Source organism: Phasianus colchicus, chromosome 27, assembly GCF_987193195.1.
Source record: "Phasianus colchicus chromosome 27, bPhaCol1.hap1.1, whole genome shotgun sequence".
NCBI classification, from domain to species: Eukaryota; Metazoa; Chordata; class Aves; order Galliformes; family Phasianidae; genus Phasianus; species Phasianus colchicus.
This window is the reverse complement of record NC_143462.1, coordinates 4358849-4380203: the sequence shown is the minus strand read 5'-3', so window position 1 is coordinate 4380203 and position 21355 is coordinate 4358849. Positions and strand designations below refer to the sequence as shown.

Below are 21355 nucleotides of genomic sequence, written 5' to 3'. Positions count from 1 at the left end.
TGTATTTATTGTAAACGCGTACATACGTTAACTTAAAATATAATATAAAAATAGCTGTGGTTTTTTTTTTTTGTTTTGTTTTTTAAACGATGCGTGACTGTGTGTTTTTATACAGAGCTCTGGCCCAGCCAGTTATTTTTATCCAGGATTTCTTTTACACGTGTCTTTATGAAGGAACAATAAACTTAAAAATTGTAACAACCCTCCTGATTCCTCATCCCTTTTCCCCTTTGCTTTGCCATTACGTTGACATTGCTCCATTTTAGCTTTGCATGCCCCGGACATCGCAGAGCTCTGCATCCCCACCAGCAATGCTGCTGCATGTCCTCAGCAGCAAACTTCTGCTGCTTTTGCCACGTGTCCCATGCTCTTTAGCTGCCTGTAGAAGCAGGAGGCTGCAAGCTCGGTCCCTGGTGCAAACAGAGGCTGTGTGCTGCTGGAGCTGCAATGCAAATCCATGCAGTTGCTTGCAAAAACCCCAGAGCTGCCCCCAGCCATCCTGCTGGATCACATGCAGGGCATTTCTCATTGCAAGCACCCAAAGCAGGAGCTGCCAGCACGGGGAGGGGGGGAGCAGCCTGGCGCTTTGCTCTGCATGCAAACCCAGCAGGGGCAGCTCCTGCAGGACATGCACGGTGGGAATGCTTTCCAAAAGGGAACAAAACCTCATCCTACCTGCTGCAAAGCACTGCACCCGCTGCATCTGCTCCTGTGCTCCTGCATCCACGGCTGAGCATCCAAAAAGAGTGGTGACACAGAGCATCACCCAGGAGCATCACTCCCACGGGATTTTGAGTTTTCAAGGGCTGCATCCTTGCGGTGCTTCTCCACTCCTCCCAAACACACAGGGACTACGCTGGGCTTTTCAAATAGCATTTATTACAACGGAGCCTTCCAGGCTCGGCTCCCAGGCTGGGAGCGTGGGGTTGGGTGTTGGGGGTGGGGGTTGGTGGTTTCTTTTGGCTTTTTTGGTGATCTTATATATATATATATATAATTTTTTTTTTTTTTTGCTTCAAATTTCTTTTTGGTGAAACGTGTGCACTCTTGCACTGCTGAGGCCCAAACTTTCCATGGGGAGAGGTGGAGGAGAGGGGCTCCTTTTCCCAGCAGTTGCCCAAACTGGGACAGCCCTCCATGGAAGTGGATGGAGCTGCGGTGCGTGGCTCCTGCAGCCAAGTAGGATCCTCTCCTTGGTCCTCTGGGGACTGGGCTCCCTCCTCACCCTACTGCAAGTCCAAGGGGCAGCAGGATGGCATCCCACAAAACCCAACCCTACCCTGCAGCTCCTGGTTACAACTGAAAGGTGGAAGCAGGATGCTTCTCTTCTTCTTCCTCATGCGGTTGATGTTCGAAAGAAAGAATGAATGAAAACAAAACCAGACAGCCCTCGTGCTCCTGTCACCTTTTCTCCTGCTGCTTTGTGCCAGTCCCGGCGCTGGCATGTGGACAGCAGAGCCCTCGCTGTGGGGATGCACTCCCTCCATCTCCTCGGGGCACCCATTGGTGGCACCCAACCGGAGCTGGGCGACCTTCCTCCTCCTCCTCATCTCCTGGAGCCGCAGCAAGGATCAAACCACAGCCGAGGAGGAGGAGGAGGAGGAAGAGGAGGAGGCTGTGGCTGCCGACGATGAAGGAGAAGAGGAAGGGGAGTTCCAGAAGAGCCACCGCCTCTTGGGCTGCCGTTTGAGGTGGAGGTAGTCTTCCTTCTCCCGCTCCTTCTTGGCCCGCTGGTAGTGGTCCTCCTCCTTCAGGTACCACACCGGCGGCCAGCGGTGCTTCTCGAAGTACTCCTGGTTCTCTGCGGGGACATGGGGGGGTGAGCACAGCGCTGGGTGCCCCCAGCGTCCCCACCGCCCCGCACCGACCGCGCTCACCTCCCGACATGGCCTTCATGTCGCGGGGAAACTTGCGGCAGACGTTGTTGTAGTTGGTGCAGATGTGGTGGAGGCACCAGTCGGCGAGCTGGTAGGCGCAGTGGAACTGCAGGAGATGGAGCACGTGTCAGGAGCCACCGCGGGGACCTCACCCATCCCAAGGTCCCCAATCCCCGTGGGCATCAAGGACCAGATCCTGCCGTCCTCTGTGCAGCGGCGGTGTCACCCCCACCTCGTTCATCCCAAGGCCCCATCCCACCTACCTGTGCCAGCTCCAGGAACACCAGCACGTCCCCATCGATGTCCACCATCATCTGCGCAGCTTCCATCAGCCCGGTGACGGTGTACTGCTCTGTGGGACACGCAGGGGCTTAGGGGGGCAGTTGGGATGGGGTGACCACAGAGCTGCCATCGAGCTTTGGGGACACCAACTCACCGGTCAGAGCCACCAGGTGGGGCAGGCAGAGGCGGTTGGCCAAGATGATGAGCTTCATGTCATCGAGGTCAGGGCTGGAGCTGAACTGCCCAGTGTAAAGATACTCCAGCACGGCCCGCATGCAGCTCTTGCTGGTGTGAGGAAGTGCCACCTGCAAGAGTCACACCAATGGTGGTGACGGGTCAACAGTTGGACTTGATCTTGGAGGCCTTTTCCAAGTTTTATGACACTATGATTCTATGGGCACGGTGGGGATGGGTTGATAGTTGGACTTGACGATCATGGAGGTCTTTTCCAACAAAAATGCTTCTATGATTCCAGTTGTCACCCCATGGCTGTCCCAAACCCTCCCTGAGCGTATCCTCACCTCGTTAGTGGAGCTCTCCACGAAGGGACCGCCGAACATCGCGGCCATCCAGTCGCAGCTGGAGATGAGCAGGGGCTTGTGGGCACTGATAGCACCGTCATCCAGCACAAAGGTGACATCTGCAAATGAGCAGAAGGGCGGCCCTGTCACACAGGGCTCAGCCATCCCCACCACAAGTCACCAACGGGAAATGGACAGAAGGACAAATGCACGGCCCTGTACTCTGCCCTAAGGATGTGTTTGTTTTCCAGCACCCTCCAAGGAACTCAGGGAAGGGCTACGTCATCCACAGCACCGTGCACAGCCCTGCCTGAGGGCTTTCCCAAGGTGCACAGTGACGTGTTGGAAAGCAAAGGGCAAAACTCGGGGAGAAAAGCCTCACCTACACACTGCAGAGCATGTCCCCATCCTCCTCCCTGCTCCTCCCAAGGACAAGCGTCCCCTGCTCTGCTCTACCCTGTGTTGTTCCAGGGCTCCCACAGCCCCCCTTGGTCTGTCCATGTGAACCAATTCAGCTAGAGGGAGAACATGGTGCTTGCAGGGATGGCACTTGGGAGGTGAAAAACCCAGAAACACAACGCCTGTATGTGAGCACAACCAAAATCCCAAGGAAAGCGGAGCACATGGCGTTTCAGAGCACTGGTATGGGCAAGAGAGAAAGGGATGGGGTCGTACCCGAGAAAGTCCCCTTGGCCAGGCATTCCTTCACCCGGTTCGTCCTCCGGACGTGGAAGGCTTTGGTGATCTCCTGGTTCATGAACGCCTCGTTGTTGAGGATGTTGGCCACCATCATGCGGAGGTCGAACACCTCCAGCAGCTCCGCGATGTGAGCGATGTGCATGAGGTCCCGCTCCTTCTCATCCAGCTCCCCGGTGTACAAATACTTCAGCACGGCCCGGAAAGGGCCAGGTTGGATGGAAGCATCCATCTTCACCACCACCATCAGCTTGGATTTGTAAGTCAACGGGTCTTCGGCCATCTCCTCCTGGATGCTGATGAAGGCCCGGCTCCAAGAGGAGAGGTCCCGTCCCCGTCGCAGCCCGCGTTCCCCGTTCTCGTAGCGGTTCCCCCGTAGGATCCCATCACTGGTGGAGGCTCTAAGGCACGGTTTTCGCTGGCCGGAGCCGCCCTCCTCGGTGCTTTCACAGATATCAAAGCTCGCAGCTCGGAGGAGGAAATCCCGTCCGTGATGCCTCTCCTCTTGGTGCAGCATCCTCTCGGCCGCTGCGGTGACGGCAACCCCAAAACCATGCCCTGCACTGCTCTGCTGGTCCTCCTCGCTCAGGTCCATGAGGAACAGGTCATAAAACTTGGAGGAGGAGGTGGAGAGGTAGATCTTGTGAGCGTAGATTTTGATCTTCTCTTGCAGCACCAGGATGACGTCCGCGCACAGGGGGTCCTCCAAGAGGTGGGCCGGGTGCTCCTCGTTGTTGGACGGGGGATCCGGCACCACGATGATGGGCGGAGGGGGCCTGGGGGGCAGGAAGGGGGCTTGGAGGAGCGGCCGCTGCACGTTGCGTAGATGGGACTTCCAGAACTGCAGGTGACGGCGGGAGATGAGGGCGGCACGGATGGCGTTGTCAAAGACATCCTTGATGCCAAACTGGGCCACCACGCTCGTCTCGTAATAGGGGATCCCCAGTTCTTTGGCCACCTCCCTTCCCTTCTCTGGGGGAAGGATCTCATTGGGTTTGATTGGCCTGGAGAAGAGGAAATAACGAAAGTGATGAAGAAACCTCGTATAATAAAGAAGATAATGAAAAGACGTCCCATCCCTGGAGACACCCAAGGTCAGGCTGGATGGGGCACTGAGCAACTGACCGAGCTGTAGGTTTCCCTGTTCACTGCAGGGGAGTCGGACCAGACTCCCTTCCAGCTCTATGATTCTATGACCCATTTGCATGCATGGCAAGGAGAAAGGATTTGGGGGCACGCACGTCTCCCACCTGGCCAAGGGACGCCGTGCCCGGTTGACGGCCTCCAGGTCGGCATAGCGCAGGTCCAGCTGGCAGCCCACCAGGATGACGGGCGCACGGGGACAGAAGTGTTTGATCTCCGGGTACCACATGGTCTTCACATGGTGCAGGGAGTTGGGGTTGGCGATGGAGAAGCACAAAACCACGACGTCGGATCTGAGAGGGGAAAAGGGTCAAGATCCATCTGGGTGATGGAACCTCCCACCTCAGCACGGGGTTCTCCTCTTCCCTACCTGCCATATGCAAAGCGCCGGTCTTTGTGGTGGTCTCCAAAGGTGTCCCAGAGCCGCAAGGACACGCTAACATCATCTACCACATCCCGCGAGCGCTCCAGCACCTGTGGCAATGAAAACACTGTGAATCCTGGAGCACTGCATGAAGAAAGTCCCCAAGTCCTCCCAATGAGACAGTCCCACCAAGGGGACCAGCCACCAAGGGGATGACGAGTCTTCCCCAAGGAATTTACTCCTCCAACTCCATCCCCATCCCCTTGGGGTTGGTCCCTCACCTCCTTACCATCCGAGCAAAGGGACCATTGCCACCAAGATGACCATCCCACCAAGAGGACCACTGCCACCAAGGGGAGGACATGGAGGAATAAATCCCATGGGGAAGCCCCATCCCCATAGGGCTGGTCCCTGACCTCCTGACCAACCCTCCAAGGGCACCACTGCCACCAAACTCAAGACAAAGGAGTAAATCCCATGTGGAAGCCCCAGCTCCATCCCCATGGGGTCGGTCCCTCACCTCTTTACCATCCCAGCAAAGGGACCATTGCCACCAAGGGGACCGCTGCCACTGAACTCAGGACACAGAGGAGTAAACCCCAAGGGGAAGCCCCAGCTCCATCCCCACCCCATGGGGTCGGTCTCTCACCTCCTGGCACACACGGTACTGGTCGATGGCCCACACCGTGGGCACGTGGGTGGCGAGGAGCTGGTACTGGGTGAGCGTGGCGTTGCAGGCGCGGGCGCAGATGAGCCGGGTCTTGCCCACCGCGTTGTCCCCGACCACGACGCACTTGATAGTTTCTACGTTTGGCCTCTCATAATCCATGTCAGAATCCATTAATTGGGACCTGCGGGGAAGAAGCGACGAGAGGATGCTCACAGCCACCAGCAAGGACGGCTGCCTCCTTCCTCCCTGCACACATCCCAGCCCGTCCCCTTTAAAATTTAATATCCTCGTGGCTGCGTGCGTTGCTGTGCCGCGCGTCAGACACATGCCCTCCCTCCCTCCCTCTCCCTCTCTCATGCTTGTTCATGTGAGATGAGGCTTTTATTTTTTTTTTTTTTATTTCCCCTTTCTCCCTTCCCAGCATTTGCAAGCGAAGCTTCCAGATGGGAGCACGCACAGCAGCACCGCCAACCCCTATTGCTTCTATTGCACAGCGAGCACAGGGCTCTGCACCCCCAGCACCAACCTCCCACAAATTTCCCACCCTGTTTGCTTCTGCTTCTGACCCAGAGCAGCAAAGACGCTCATTGCATTTCCTCCCAGCACCAGGTGCAACATGAAACCTCCCCCGAGGAGCACGGAGCTGTGAGCCCAATGCAAAGCGCACGCATCCTGCAGGCCCATGTGCACAGCAGCAGCACCATTCAGAGCTCAAATCTGCAAGAATTAACTCCTTGCAGCAGGGAATGGATGTGGGGCATTGCAATAGGGCCAAGGGGTGCTCCATGCATCTGGATGAGCATTGCAATAGGGATGGAGAGCACTGGGTCTGAGGGTGGGGGCACTGCAATAGGGGAAGGAGTATTGGGAATGGGTGTGGGACAATGCAGTAGGGCCAGGCAGTGCTATAAGCATCTGGATGAGCATTGCAATAGGGCTAAGGATATTGGGAGCACTGGGGCTGGGGGCATTGCAATAGGGCCAAGGGGTGCTCCATGCATCCTGATGGGCACTGCAATAGGGCTGGGGATGCCTGGAGCACATGGACTGGGGTTAAGGAGATGCCCACAGAGGAAACTGATGGATGGGGAGGAGAAAAAAATAAATAAAAAAATCCCAATTTCTTCGAACTTTGCAAAGCAGCACATCTCTTCCCCCCCCTTGTCACCCCCTCCTGAGATGCTATAATAAACCACCAGCACAAAAACCTTGGAGCAAAAATACCCCGTAACGATGGCAACCGGCGCTGCACGCGGGGAGCTCCGAATGGAGGCAAGGACTTTGCAATGTGAGCAGCTCCCTTCTGCACACACCTGGCTGTGCAGGGATGCAGCACGAACCCAAAGCATCACACCCGGGTGGCTCTGGGCCGACCTCAAAGCAAAACTTCCCCATTTGCCACCATCAGCCTCATTCCTTTCTGCTTTTAGGGAGCTGGGATGCTCCTTGGGGGCATGGCAAAAAGGGAGCAGGATGCAGGGCACGCTGCTTGCTGCCCCAGTAGCTCCTGGAGATTGGTTCCCATTTTGTTCCCTTGGAGCAGAGCTTTGCTCTATGGGGTCAGGAGGCCCCCAGGGGGGCGTCAGGACTCGCGGAGCTTTGCAGCAGTTATTTATAGGGTTCCCAAATTCAGCCACCAGCACACGGAGCTGCCCCCTGCAAACTCCTTCCCCAGTGCTCCATCTGCCCCATATCCAAACTGTGGGCCCCCAGTACACCCCCTCCTAAAAAACAAAACACCCCAAACTGCTTTTTCCATGCTGCCCAACCTGCGGTTGCCACGGCAACTGCACCATCACCCCCGGGAGCCGTTGCCTAGCAACAAAAAAAATCCTCCATCCCACCCAGCGAGGGGAGGAGAGCCCCTAAAACAGAGTGGGGGCATTGCAATAGGCCTGGGGGTGCTCAGAGCATCAGGACTGGGGGCACTGAATAGGGCTGGGGATGCTCAGAGCTTTAGGATTGGGGCATTGCAATAGGGCTGGGGGTGCTCTGAGCATTGGGATTGGGGCACTGCAATAGGGCCGGGGATGCTTGGAGCATTGGGACTGGGGAACTGCAAAAGGGCCAGGGGTGCTCAGAGCACACGGATTAGCGGGTATGGGGCATTGCAAAAGGGGAAGGATTATTGGGAACGGGGGTGAGGCATTGTAATAGGGCCAGGACATCCGGATAGGCAGTGCAATAGGGCCGGGGAGCAGCAGGCCCGGGGCACTGCAATAAGGCCGGGGCTGCTCAGAGCAACCAGGCTGGGGATGCAAGAAATTGCAAAGGGGGGACGGGTGCGGAGCATTGCAATAGGGACAGGGCGTGCTCCAAGCATCCGGATCGGCACCGCAATAGGGCCGGGGAGCAGCGGGCCCGGGGCGCTGTTATAGGGCCGGGGGTGCGCGGAGGACTCAGCCCGGGAGCACCGCAATAGGGCCGAGGGTGCGGAGAGCATCGGGACCAATCGTGGGGCATCGCAAAGGGGCCGGGGGGGGGACTCGGAGCAGCCGGACCGGGGGCACCGCAATAGGGCCGGGCCATGGCTGTGCCCCCCCCCCCTCCCCCCCGCGGAAGGATGCGCGGAGGCGGATGGGGAGGTCCGTACTTACACCAACACAGACGAAGCGGCGGCTCCCAGGGGCCGGGGCCGGGCGCAGCCCCCCTGACATGATCACGGCGTAATTTGCGCGGATCGGAGCTGCGCGGCCCCGCGCTGAGCTGCGCGTTTTAAGGCCCATGGCGGCGCCGAGGCCGCTCCGAGCTCCGCATCCGCGGTGCGCAGCGCTGCGCGGAGCCCTTTGCGCGGAGCCCTTTGCGCGGAGCGGCGGCGTTGCGCGGAGCGCTGCGCGGAGCCGCGCGCTGCAGTCGGGGCCGCTCCGCCTCTCATTCACAAAAAACAAGCGGCCCCGCGAAGCCCCGCCCCCCCGCTTCCCCCCGCGACCGCCCATTGGCTGAGAGCGAACCCTGAGGGGGGGGTGAGGGGGGGTTTCTGGGGGTGGGGTCCCATCCTGACCCTCACCGCCCCCCCCCTCCGCGCAGAGCCGTGTGCCCCCGTGACCCCCATAGGATGCCCACCTGCACCCGAATGCTGCCCCTGCACAGACCCCCCCCCAAATCTTCTACGTGGTTCTGTCGTACCCTCACCCCTTCATAGGGGGCCGAACTTTGTGGGGTCCCGTCTGACCCCGAACCCTCCGTGCGACCCCATCCTACCCCTAAACCTCCTTCTACGGGAGACCCCCCCACCAATAGGGCCCCATCATGCCCATAACCCCCCTCCATGGGACCCCACCTTGCCCCCCCCTACTGCACAGCAGGGACAGAACTGAGGGGTAACCATATAATATGAGGGACACAGAGGTGACCCCTTCCCAGCAGCGGGGGGAGCAGAACCGGGGGGGGGGTCGCACCCCCATCTCCCCCCTAAAACACTGCAACGGCGCCTTCACATCCTCAAATCCCCCCATCGCCACCCCCTCCTCACCCCAATCCCTATAAACCCAGAGTGGAAAAACTCAAGAGTCATCATCACAGCTGCGCGGCTGCTGCGAAAGCGCCCGGCCCCGCGCTCTGACCCCGTATATCCGCATCATGTGATGCTCTCCATCCTCCCCCCACATCCCCCCCCCTTCCTCCTCCTCCTCCTCATTCCCTTTTTCCTACATAGAACCGCACTCTGCTCAGGGTCCCGCTCCTTTTGCATGGGGTTGGGGTCACACATAGGGTTGGGGTCACACATGGGGTTGGGGTCACACATAGGATTGGGGTCACTCAATGGGTGGGGGTCACACATAGGGTTGGGGTCACACATGGGGTTGGGGTCACACATAGGATTGGGGTCACTCAATGGGTGGGGGTCACACATAGGGTTGGGATCACACATAGGGTTGGGTCACACATAGGGCTGGCACTGATGTCACATCAGCAGCACCCAAACCCCAGTGCCCACCTTCACCCCCCACCCACCCAACTCACAGCACGGGGATCTCTCTGTCCATAGTAGAAGAAGATGGGATCTCTTATGTGGGGAAAGGGGGGGGGGGTGGTTCCCTTTGTGGGATTTTTGGGGGCATACGCAGCCACCTCTGTGGGTTTGTCCCTGGTAATGGGATCCGTAGAGCTGCAGCCTTTTGCTTTTCTTCTGCTTTCGAGTGGGTCACAGGGAGGGGGGGGAAAGGAAGTGTGCAGCCCCGTTGCCAGCCGCATGATTTGGCTTTGTTTGCTCCACTGTAGCAGGTGCTTAATTGTGACATAAAAAGTTCCTGGCAGCATTATGGTCACAAATTCCTGAACGACCCCCCGCCCCCCCCATCTCCCTTCACTCCCCCTTCACCCCCCCAACAAGATTCTGTGCAAAAACAAAAGCACAATTGTGACTTCCAGGCAAAACAGGCAGCCGTGCGCTCCCAACCTCCTTCCTGGCAGGAGGCACCGAGTGGGGCAGCGGGGCTGGGGGGGCCATGGATGGAGCCCCATGGAGATCACGGGGCTGTGGGGTGTGGGGAGGAGCCCATCTCGCCTCTCTCTGCATCCCCTCCAGCTGTAATTAAAGCTGCTCCCGTTTAAGCCTCTTGAACTGATCCCATCTGCTCCGTCATCGCCACTGCTCCCCTGCAGACTGCTCTGACCCCACAAGCAGTAGGGCTGACACCACTTCTCTTTCTTTTCCCTATTTCCTCTCCCAGAAGGGACTGAAGAACCCCTCTGGGTTTTTGGGATGTGTGCAGATGCTGCATTGCCTTTCCCTATAACCCTGTGGGCTCTGCAGGGCTGGGGATCAGCACTGCTATAACCCTACAGAGTCCTGGTGCTTCCCAACGGGGGATCAGTGCCCCTATAGCCTTATGGGTTCTGTAGGGCTGCAGATCAGCACCCCTAAGACACTATGGGATCTGTAGGGCTGAAAAGCAACACCCCAATGACCCTATAGGCTCTGTAGGGCTGCAGATCAGCACCCTTATAACCCTCTGGGTTCTGTAGGGCTGGAGATCAGCACCCAGGCAACCCTATGGGAGAGCTGAGGAGCAGCACTCCTATAACCCTATGGGTTCTGTAGGGCTGGGGATCATAACCCTGATTTGCACAGCATTGCAAAAGGGCCCAACCATTTCCCTTTGCTGCAAGCAGCACCCAGCCGAGCTCTGCCCTCCTGCAGCAGGGTGGCACGCGTTGCACGGGAGCAAAGAGCAAAGCACAGCAGTGGTGCAGGGGGGGGGATGGGGGGCACAGTACTTACAGGCTGCGTGCCAAGGCGGTCATTGTCACTGTGGGGCTGCCCTTCCCTTTGGGGTCCATCTCGTGCTCTCGGCAGCGCCTGCAAGGAGAGGAGAGGAGGGTTGAGTGAACACATTCACCTCCAGCACGCTGTCACCCCCACACCGAGGCTGGAAACCATGGCACGGTGATATGGCCAAGGAGGGGGATGCTGTGGGGAGGGGAGTCTCTCACCCGAAGCATCTCCGCTGCTGCCCCTACATCCCAACACCCTGAGCAAAGCCGAGCTGTGGTCAAGGAGTGCAGGGCTGAGCCTCCCCTGGGCAGAGGTTGGGTGAGGCTGAGCTTTGCTCCTGGCACATGGAGCAGGAAACGCTGCTGCGCTGCCAGATTGGAATCACTGTTGGAATCAGCCCTGCTCACAGAGCCCCAACCCTGCAGCTGTTGGCTATAGGGCTCTGCTTATCCAAAGGGAATGCCCCAAGGATTTCCAGCCCCGTGCAGAGCCCTCGTTGGCCAGGGGAAAGGTCTAAAATGAGCAAAAAGAGCATTTCTGAAAACTGCATCCCCTGTCCCACCAAGCTGGGGGTTCCCCAGAATTAATTCCCTATATCCACGCTGTATGGCCCATCTGGATCCCATCTCCCAGCCACACCATAACCCCGTGGCTTGGAGCTCATCCCACCACAGTGCTGCAGGATTTCAGGGCTTCACCACGTGGTTTATAAATATTTAAATCCAGAAGGATTGCTGCCCTCCAGGGAAAACCTTACACAACCCCCAAATTTCCCCCTTCACCCCAGCCCGGAGCTGGTGAGGCTCTCTGGGTGCCTCTTTTGCAACCAGGAAGCAAAGCAAGGCGACATGCAAGGTCCTTCTGCAGGATTTTTGCACCCCTTAGCGGTGGGGCGTTGTCTGATGGGTCTAGGTGCTGCTGCATGGATTTTGCATCCCATAGCTGGGAGGTTTTATTGATGCGCACATCCTGCCGCCTCCCCCTGCCCCAAATTTGTGGGCATTTATCAGCACAGCTTTTTGTGCAGCACTCAGTTCCCCTCTTCTCCCCCCCCAGCATTAGGAGCCACTGACGCCTCGTGCAGAAGCCGTTAAGAGCTTCTATTTGGGGAAAGCTCCCCTTCTCACAACACATCCTGTGGCTTCTCTGCTTCCCATTTCTCCTCACACAGTGCAAAATAAATTGGTGACGTTGCCAGCTAAATACCCCCCCCGTGAGCAGCCTCAGGGAGTCCGTTCTTGAGTTGCATTTGTGGGTGTTTCTGCGGTTTGCAGGGCTTGAAACCCTTCAAGAAAGGTTCCCATGTCCCGTCCCAACTCTGCTGCACCAACACGTGTTGGTTACATCCCAAACGCACCCCCAGAGCGTGGCTCAGGACCTGGGGGGCTGCATATTTCCACATTAAAAACAAATAGAGGAAAATCAGAATCCTAAGCAACAGTCTCCGGTAGAGATGGAGACCATGAGGTGGAGACCGTGAGATGGAGACTGTGAGATGGAGACTGTGAGATGGAGACCATAGAATGGAGATCATGAGAAGGAGATAATAGGATGGAGACATAACATTGAGACCATGAGATGGAGATCATGAAATGGAGATCGTGAGATGGAGACCATAGGATGGAGATTATGAGATGGAGATTATCAGATGGAGATCATTCCATTCCAGAGAATGGAAACCATGAGATGGAGATCATAAGATGGAGACCATAGGATGGAGAACATAAAATGGAGACCCTGAGATGGAGACTGAAAGGTGGAGGCCATAAAGTGGAGACCATGAGATTGGACACTGAAAGGTGGAGGCCATAAAATGGACACCATGAGATGAAGTCCATAAAATGAAGACCATGAGATGGAGACCATAAAATGGAGACCATAGGATGAGGAAAAGAGGTGCTACAAAGCACCACTGAAGCAAACTCCTGGGGTCACAGAGCTCCGCAGCAGGGATGCAGGAGAGTAGGGAGGCTCCAAACCCACCCACAACCTCCACCACTCGCCCCAGCCCACCCACCCATCTCCAACCCCGCTGTGCCGTCCCCAAAGAACGGAGAAAACCCGTTGGGTTGGCCAAGACTTATCACCCCTATTGGAGCCAAGCTTGGATGGACAGGCAGATGGACGGATGGACAGAGAGATGGATGGGTGGACAGACAGATGGACAGGTGGACAGATAGATGGACGGGCAGACAGATGGACAGCAGTTACCTGTATGCGTCCAGGCGCTGGTGGCTGTGCCCCGGCTCTCCCAGCAGCGAGCTGCCCCGTCCCGATAGGGATCATTTTTATATCCTCACCCATGTGATCCCAACGAATGCCCCAGGGATGAGTTTTTTTTTTTTTTTTTGCACTGACACAACCGGAGGGGCCGGCGCTCGAACAAACCTGTTGGACCACAATCCGTGCTCAGCACCGGGCAGGAATTTTCCACTCTCTGGGTGCGCCGATGCACGGTGCACGCCAGGACCTGCGCTTGCACGGCTCCCTGAAAGCAAAAGCAAAGAGAAAAATGCAAACTTTCCCATTCCCCAACACTCCTAATGGTTCCTCGACCTCATTCCTAAGTTTCTGTGTTGAAGTTGGAGCGCATAGGTGGAGAAATGCGTGGAGGAATACGTTAGAGACATTGAGTGGACACAAGCTTTGTGCTGTGCATGCCATCTCTGCAAAGTGCATGCTCCTTCTGCAAAGTGCATGCCATTCCTGCAAAGATAGCACTGCAGATGGTGCTCAGGGTGAGAGATGTGGGCAACGCTTTGCCCCCCCAAGCTCTCCCTGCAGCCTTTGTGCCCAAATCCAAGGGTTTGGATGGGGGTGATGGTGGGGATGCTCTCGGTGGTGTTGATGGTGCAGTGCTGGGCAGAAGGGAGGCGTGGACCTGGCTGGGGTGTGATAAATGCCCAAGGGTGACAGGATGGGAATGGAAAGGGTGAGCTTGGGAGAAGTGCTGGTGAGTCAATGGGAACCTCAGGAGCAGGGAAATGACCACAGCCAGCAGGGCTGAGTCAGTGGGACCAGCTGGTGAATCAATGGGAAAGCAGGGAGCTAATGGAGCGATGGGCTGCAGGTTGTGTGGGGCACACAGAGGGGCAGGAGGAGGGGATAGGGGTGACCCAGCATGGAGTTTTGCACTCCTGGAGTGCTGCTGGGTCACTGAGCCCTGCATAGGGCTGGATAATGTGTGATCTATAGGGTTTGCTTGCGTTCCAGCTGTTCTGGGGCTGGTTCTGTGGGGTTCCAGCCTCTGCAGGATGCCCCAGGTGGTGCTGTGCTGGCACAGCCCTGGGGTCAGTGCTGCCAAGGGGCCGGGCAGCGGGGCTGGGGCTGTGCCAGGCTCTGGGAGCAGACACACAGCGGGACACAGAGCGGTAGGTGGGAGGAGGGCAGGGGGGTTTGGGGCAGCAGGCGGCTTTCCCTCGTGTGGTGGGGCAGGTGCAGGGGTTCTGTGCACCCTGATAGCAGTAAATTGCGGTCACTGTGCGGTAATGGTGCTGAGAGCCTGGTGCTGTGCTGGAAGGGGTTGGGGTGGGTTCATGGCAGTACACATCGGGTCCAGCAGCGTGGATTTGGGTGGGGATGGCAGCGGGTTTGGGGGCTGTTTGCTGAGAAGGGAGCAAACGGTTGGGAAGCAGGGAGCTGGGAAGAACTGGGGGGCTGTCAGGATTGTGGGTACCCAACACTGGTTTTGGGGATGTCCTGGAGCATTTCCCTAGGGAAGACCCATAGCTGTGCCCACCAAACCAGCGTGAACCCCAGTGGCAGCCAGGTTGAAGCTGCCTGAGGAAGGGTTGAGCCGATTTGGTGCAGTTTGAGTCTATTGATGCAAAGGTTAATTGTGTCTCCTCTGGGGGTTGGGACCCCTGTAACTTATCTGCTCACAGACCACAGACAAAGAGGGGGTGGCTCAAACCCTACATCCAGGCTGTGCTCCCCTTCTCTTTGGGCCACAGAGAGCAAACAAGCTGGGGGGCTGAAGAGCTGCACACAGCTGAATCTGAAATGGGGATATTTATAGCTGTCCCTGCCTGGCTGCCCTAAATTCCGTGCAGGTCCCTTTGCATGGGGAGCAGACATTTGGAGGGTTCCCCCCCACCCTGGCTGAGTCAGGGCTGCTCCTTCCTCACCCCATCACCCCTCAGCCTCAGGGCTTTCCCACGAGCATCACCCAGCAGCGCCTCGTGTTTGGGTTTACTGTCATCCCTTCAGGGCTGTAATCACCATTAGGGCACCCACGAGGCATTAGGACACACCTCCCCCTTCCTGCGAAGGTGCAGTGCCAAAGAGACGTGCGGGGAGGGCAGAGGGGTGAAAACACCCAGCTGGGGACAGGTGACACCTCGGTGGCCCACGCAAAGTCCCGTAGGAGTGTGGGTGGGAGCCACAACCTGAGGGTTGCACAATACATACATATATATATATATTGCTGGCGTGCTGCTTAAAGCAGCAATTTTCCCTTCATCCTGAGTGCAAAAGGCTGAGCCTGAAGCATGGAACTGCGCCGGGTGGGTTGCAGCAGAATGGAGCGTGCAAGTGGTGGTGCAAGCTGGTTGCACGAGGATCCACGCTGCTGGTGCAGCTGCAGAGCTGCTGGTGCAGGGGAATGAGCTCCTGCCTTGCGACTGCCAAATGCATGCACTTAATATAGGTCAAATGCAAACGTTCTTCCCGAAATAGAAGCCCTCTTCCATGGAAAGAGCTGCAGCTCAGTGCAGTCACAAGGGCTCTGCCAGGTGCTGCAAAGGGAGCTGGTGTGCAAATGTGGGGCTGCTGCCACCAAGGTGACCTCCTACTGCAAACATAGCTGCGTGTGGTGCATCCTACCCAAAACGTGCTTTGGCTACTGGAGAGGAGCTTGGGGATGGGGTGAGCATGCTTGTGCTCTGGATGGGGTGGAGAGGTGAGTGACCCCCCCTCAAGTCATGCATCTCGCTTGCAAAACCCACTGTGAAAGCAGTGCTGGTTTATGCATCATGCAAGTGAGCCAGGAAGAGCAGCCATGCATGGGCTTGGAGCAACATGGGGTGCTGCAGGGGAGGAATGTGCTCCTGCTGCAGAGCTGAGGCCGTGCAATGGGAGCAGCGCTGCAGCTCCATGGGCTGATGCCAGGCTGTGGGGCTGCACCCCTTGGCTCCTGTGCTGTGCTGCTCCTGTGCTGCTCTGCTGATGCAGAAGTGTTGGCTGTGGGTGTGCTCTGCTGCTCGGTTTGCACTGCACTGTGCCCTCTTGGGATGCACAGAGCACAGCAAACTGCTTGCAGCTTCAGAGCACAAAAAGCAGCGTGCAACCTCACAGGACTCTGTGTCCACCCCACGATCCCATAAAGATTCCTGTGAAGGCTGCAGTGACCCAAACCATGGGTTCAGCTGTTGAACTCGCTCAGGGGAGGTTTTCTACCATCAGAAACCCTAAACCCTCCCAACCCTTACACAGAGCCTTTGTGCTGCACACAAAGCACTGCAAGTGGGTTGGTGGGAGCAAAGTGGGGCAGCCCTATGGCCACATCTGTGGGGCTGGAATGGGGCGTTGGCTTTGGGTAATCCTTAGGAAGAGAGATAAGACCTGCAGTGTGGGCAGGGCACGGCGGAGGTGCACTGGGGGCCAGGATGTGGCTTTCTGCTTCCTCTGATGGCCATGAAAAAGGCTGAGAAAGGATCTTCCTGCACAATGGAGGGGATTTCCCTACTTCTGTCACCTCCATGCAGTCCCCCTGAGTAGCAGAACCAATTTCTGACTGTAGGAATTGGAGCTGCCCCCAGGACAGCGCTAAATGAGTGTCACCAATGCCCTCCGTGGGGAAACTGAGGCAGAAATCCAGCCCAGCTCTTCCTGCAGCAGCTGATTTGCATTCACCGAAGTGCTGAAAAGCTTGCTGCACGTGCAAGGAGCACCACTCATTGCACAAGCAAGCTTTTGCTCACACCACACGGAAACCTTTGCACAAGCATCAGAGCAAAGCCTCGGCGAGAAAGGGCTTCCATCAATGCCATTGCATGGGATGAAGCAGCCCGTTGGGGTGCAGGCAGTGGATGCAGCCCGACAGCCGCGTGCCAGCAGCTTCCCAGCAGCAGGAAGGACAGCATTCCTGGCACCCTGCGCTGCTGAGTCAGGAGCTGCGATGTGCAGCACACACACATCCTGGTGCTGTGCTCAGGGCCCGACCTGGCGCGTGCTTTCCCACGGAGGAGGATGTTCTGAGGGGTGGTAGAGTGGTGCAAACTGCTGGCACGTGTTGGCTCCTTGCTGCCAGGGCCCTGCGGTCTCGTGGGAGCTGCTCTGACACCGTGGTGTCCCCGTGTGTTTTATTGCCTGCTGACATAGGGCTGTTCCGTAGGGGCTTCCTGCTGGCTCTGCAGCTCCCGAGCTGGAGAAATAGGATCTCTGTAATTACTCTGCAAATAGCTTTGTAGAGAGAGAGCCGCGTTTATCTGCTGCGAGAGGTTGCTGCTCCCTGGGGTGTTCTTGCAGAGCATCCCTGGAGAGCTCTTTGCTCCTCAGCGATCAGCAAACCCTTTTCTGCTGATGCTGCTGTGCACTGAGGCTCCAGGGGGGCTCTCTGCCCCCCAGCTGATGAATGCCCATGTGGATGCCCCTATCTGGCTGCTCGGGGTGCATCCCGCCTGCCTTGTGCTGACCTTTGGGTTTCCCCATGGAACTGCTGCAGACCAGTTTGCAATGAAGCAGCACTGCTCCTCGTGCCCTGAGTGCTGATTTTGTGGTTCTCCAGGTGAAATACCAAAATCTGATGCTTTGCCATTGCTTCCTTCCAACCGAAGCTGTCTGCATCCATGTCTGTGCCTGCAGCAATCCAGGACAGAGCTGCAGAGCAGACGTTTGTTCTGCTTTCTTCCTACAGCTATTAGCCCCTAAACCTCTGGGTCATTCCCCATCCATTACTGCTTCTAATTAGTTGAGCCTGGTGCTTTTTATCTGTCCATAATGATGGTGGTGCTGTACTTGTGCTCACTCTGCGTGCGGCCGCTTCGTTATGTAATGACTGTGCTGTAACACCCGCTCCCAACTGACAGTGGGTTTGTATTTGTTTTGCCTCATCCTAAATGATTTGGGTGATGGGGAAAGTCGGGTCACATCCTTTTTGTTGGGCCGGGGAGAGCTTGGGGATTTGGGGCCAGGTGAGGTGATGTGGGTACAGTCGTCATGGGGTTGGGGGGTTGGAACCCACTGCTGGTTTTTGTGATGCTTTGGGGGTCTTTATGGGATGAGCTGCTCCTTCCTATGCTGTCCCACCCCCAGTTCCAACCCCTGCATCCCTCCCATCTCCACGGTAACCACGGAGCTGCTGCTCCATCCTCGGTGCCCACGGGTGAGTGCTGAGCTGTGGGGTCCTTGGGGATGCTGTGGGGGTTATGGGGAGGGCTGTGGGGTGCAGATCCTCTAACCTGACCCTCCCCAGGCTCAGGGCTGGGCCAAGCCTCTTTGTAGGAAGGGCACTGGGGCTCTGTTCCTTCCCTGTGACACAGTGGTGGCAGCCTCCAGGTGGGGATGACAGCGGGTTCCTGTGCACGGAGTCCCCAGCGGCGCAGTCTGTGCCGGGCATCACTGATGTGGAATTAGTAGAAATCAGAAAAACAGCTCATAGGGGAGCAAGGGGGGACTGAGCTGAGCCACAGCGTGGTGCCGCGTCCTGGTGGGGCTGACCACGTCCTTTGTTTGCTCAGGGCAGCATGGGGCTGCTGGCTGCGGTGCTGCTGGCTGCTCTCCTGCCGGGGATCGCTGCCCAGAGGGCTCAGGCGCTGTGGCCGGATGAACCCTCACACATCTGCTCCTTCCAGAGCCTCAGCGGCAAGGACAGCGAGTTCTGCAGGTGAGCAATCCCCTCCCAAAGCACCTCCCCCAGCCCATGGGGCAGCCATTTCCAGCATCCTCCCCCCCAAGGCTATCAATACCCGTTGCTGTCCTTCCCACTGCCAGGAATCTGCTTGCATGAGATGTGCGTATCCCTTCCTTTGGGGGTTTCTGAGTTATGTACCTCCTTATTGCTGCCTCCAAAATGCTTCTGGGATGGGATGTGACTGATATAGAAGGTTGTGGATGAGTGCAAGCAGAGTGGAGGCACCTCGCTTTGGACTCCTGGCCTCTGTAGGGTCAGCCCCATGCTGCTTGGCAGCCTTTGGGGATGCAGATTCAAGAGCCCCTCCTGTCAGGGCCTCAAGGCACCCTGTTCCTGTGCTGTGTGGGAAAGGGAAATTGTTCCAAGGCTGAGCTGGGGGTATCTGACCTGTTATTGCACTGTCTGTGTCCAAAACCCACCTGATGCTCAGCTCTGCTTACCTATCATGGGAGGGAGAAGCAGCTCAGAGCCCAACAGGAAGCAGGGATGGCTTTGCTCCCTGTCTTCAATCTTTGAATTCAGCCATATGGGCCCACGATTTTAAGGCTTTGGAAGCTCCTGAAAATAATCTGAGCCATCCTGAGCATTCAGAGCTCAATTATTGCTGCTGGGAAGGGGGGGGGGGGGATGAGGAAAAGAAGCAAACCCCGTGCTTAGAGCATGGGAGGCTGCACAACAAGCTGTCCGTGGTGGCAGGTTGCATCCCACACCTCCTGCCTCATGCTGAACCAACCCCCCTTCCCACCTGACCCATTCTTTCCCCTATTTCTCTCCCCAGAGGCAACTTAGAAGTCATCTACCCAGAGCTGGGTGATGTGGGCTGCACCTACATCCCCACTTGCCACGAGTCCCGTTGGCGCATCAGCAGGGAGTGGGGCAGCCCCCAGGTCCTCTACCCTCAGGCCAAAAAGGTGAGTGCCGTGTGGGTCCTGCCATTGCTGTCCTATAATGCTATCATCGCTCAGGTTGTGCTTGCTGCTTTTTATTATTAACATTTTGCACGAAACCGGGATGATTTTATGCTTATTCCCACTCTTCTCCATTGCTTCGGTGTTCGGGTTTGGGGTTGGCAAACCCAAGAGAAAAAAAAAGCAGTAAATATACAAATATTTTCGAGCTTTTTGAACGCAGAGGCAGCTCTGGTTGGGTGTTTCCATTCCCACACAGCCGGGTTCAGGAGTGCGGTGTGAGCCGGGGCCGATGCTGGCGTTGACGCGTCCCGATGGGGCGGAGGAAGCGCTGCCGTTGCATTCGAGCGATGCCAGCAGATGGCACCATTGAACTTCGAGCCGAGCGCTGTCGGGGTGGGCACCCCTGGGGGCTGCACCCCGCATTGGGGAGGGGACCACTGCCCAGCTCTGTGTGCTACGATAGGATTTGTCTTCTTGGGGTCACCCCCTCGGGGACCCCAATGGGGCGGTAACCTGAGGGTTGGTGGCATCATCTTGCTGGGGTTCGTCCCCAAGTTGGTGTCCCAGCGCGCCCTGTTGGCGTCCCGACAGCTGCTCCAACAGCTGTAGGGGGCACGGAACTCGCTGCGCATCTCAAAGGGACAGGAATCAGTTCTTCCATCTGCTTCGTCGGCATCCAAAAAGTCTCTTCCCAAAGTCGATCGCATGGAATGGAGCGTAACTTTTTCTTAAGGATGTCTGATTATTCAAAGAAAATAAAAATGGGAAGGGAGGAAGGAAGGAAGGGAGGAAGGAAGGGAGGAAGGAAGGGAGGAAGGAAGGGAGGAAGGGAGGGAGGAAGGGAGGGAGGAAGGGAGGGAGGAAGGGAGGGAGGAAGGAAGGGAGGAAGGAAGGGAGGAAGGAAGGGAGGAAGGAAGGGAGGAAGGAAGGGAGGAAGGAAGGGAGGAAGGAAGGAAGGAAGGAAGGAAGGAAGGAAGGAAGGAAGGAAGGAAGGAAGGAAGGAAGGAAGGAAGGAAGGAAGGAAGGAAGGAAGGAAGGAAGGAAGGAAGGAAGGAAGGAAGGAAGGAAGGAAAGGAAGAAGGAAGGAAGGAAGGAAGGAAGGAAGGAAGGAAGGAAGGAAGGAAGGAAGGAAGGAAGGAAGGAAGGAAGGAAGGAAGGAAGGAAGGAAGGAAGGAAGGAAGGAAGGAAAGGAAGAAGGAAAGAAAGAAAGAAAGAAAGAAAGAAAGAAAGAAAGGAAGAAAGAAAAAGGCCCAGAACTGGCAGAGGATGCTATGCACAGAGCCACCCACCACTTGTGTGCTGCCTTGCAAGAGTTTGGAGCTCGATCCCTTCCAAGCGCATTGCATTTGGGTGTCATCTGAGGACACAGCCCCTGCTTCTTCCTTTGCTTTGCTTTCATTCTGCCCTCCCCCAGCCCAACGCAGCCCCAGCTCGGTGTGTTTTGCACCATGGAGATGCAATTAACAGGGGGTTAATTTGGGGTGAGGGGTTGGGTGGTTTTGTATTGTCTCCCACACATTGTTGCTGAAATCCTTTGGGTGAAATGCTTTGGTGTTTCTCTATGAGAACACAAATAATGACCACCTAAACGTTTCCCTGCTCCTGGAGCTGTGAAGATGCTCTTTCCCTCAAACCACCTCCAGCATGAATCTTTTCCCCCCAAAATTCCACCCAGAACTGGGAGAACTGAGGCATGACTCCACCACACCGAATCCAAGGCACGCACAAGAGAGTTTTGCTTTTTGTGCCTATGATGGGATTTCTAAGGCCAGAAAACTTGATTTATTTATTTTCTCTTTTTCTTTTTTTTTTAGTTATAAG

General features: G+C 56.8%; 2 protein-coding genes across 9 annotated transcripts in view; one reads left to right on the top strand and one right to left on the bottom strand.

The window, feature by feature from the left end:
- Positions 1-4: 4 nt before the first annotated feature.
- RHOBTB2 (Rho related BTB domain containing 2) lies at positions 5-11103 on the bottom strand. Of its 4 annotated transcripts, XM_090125685.1 has the most exons (11): positions 10990-11103; positions 10778-10855; positions 5533-5734; positions 4890-4993; positions 4627-4812; positions 3356-4380; positions 2681-2799; positions 2314-2464; positions 2141-2229; positions 1878-1983; positions 5-1801 (listed from the first exon to the last, which is right to left on the bottom strand). In XM_090125685.1, the coding sequence occupies exons 2-11, from the start codon at positions 10834-10836 to the stop codon at positions 1572-1574; spliced, it is 2271 nt and encodes a 756-aa protein (XP_089981811.1). In that variant the 5' UTR covers positions 10837-10855; positions 10990-11103; the 3' UTR covers positions 5-1571. The 4 variants fall into 4 exon arrangements, 3 of the variants coding, with proteins under 3 accessions (XP_089981811.1, XP_089981812.1, XP_031463896.1); XR_016460193.1 differs by lacking the exons at positions 10778-10855; positions 10990-11103 and having other exon boundaries at positions 5-442; positions 676-1801; XM_090125686.1 differs by lacking the exons at positions 10778-10855; positions 10990-11103 and adding an exon at positions 9517-9736.
- A 2976-nt stretch (positions 11104-14079) lies between these two features.
- Positions 14080-21355, top strand: part of PEBP4 (phosphatidylethanolamine binding protein 4) — a 54482-nt gene continuing 47206 nt past the window's right edge. For 2 of the 5 annotated variants that reach the window (XM_090125500.1, XM_031608027.2), the window contains exons 1-3: positions 17956-18095; positions 18451-18596; positions 19402-19534. In XM_090125500.1, coding sequence (XP_089981626.1) covers positions 17991-18095; positions 18451-18596; positions 19402-19534 — 384 coding nt within the window. In that variant the 5' untranslated portion in view covers positions 17956-17990. Of the gene's footprint in view, positions 14143-17955; positions 18096-18450; positions 18597-19401; positions 19535-21355 lie in introns of those variants that run through there. The other 3 variants (XM_090125501.1, XM_090125503.1, XM_090125502.1) reach the window with 3 other exon arrangements.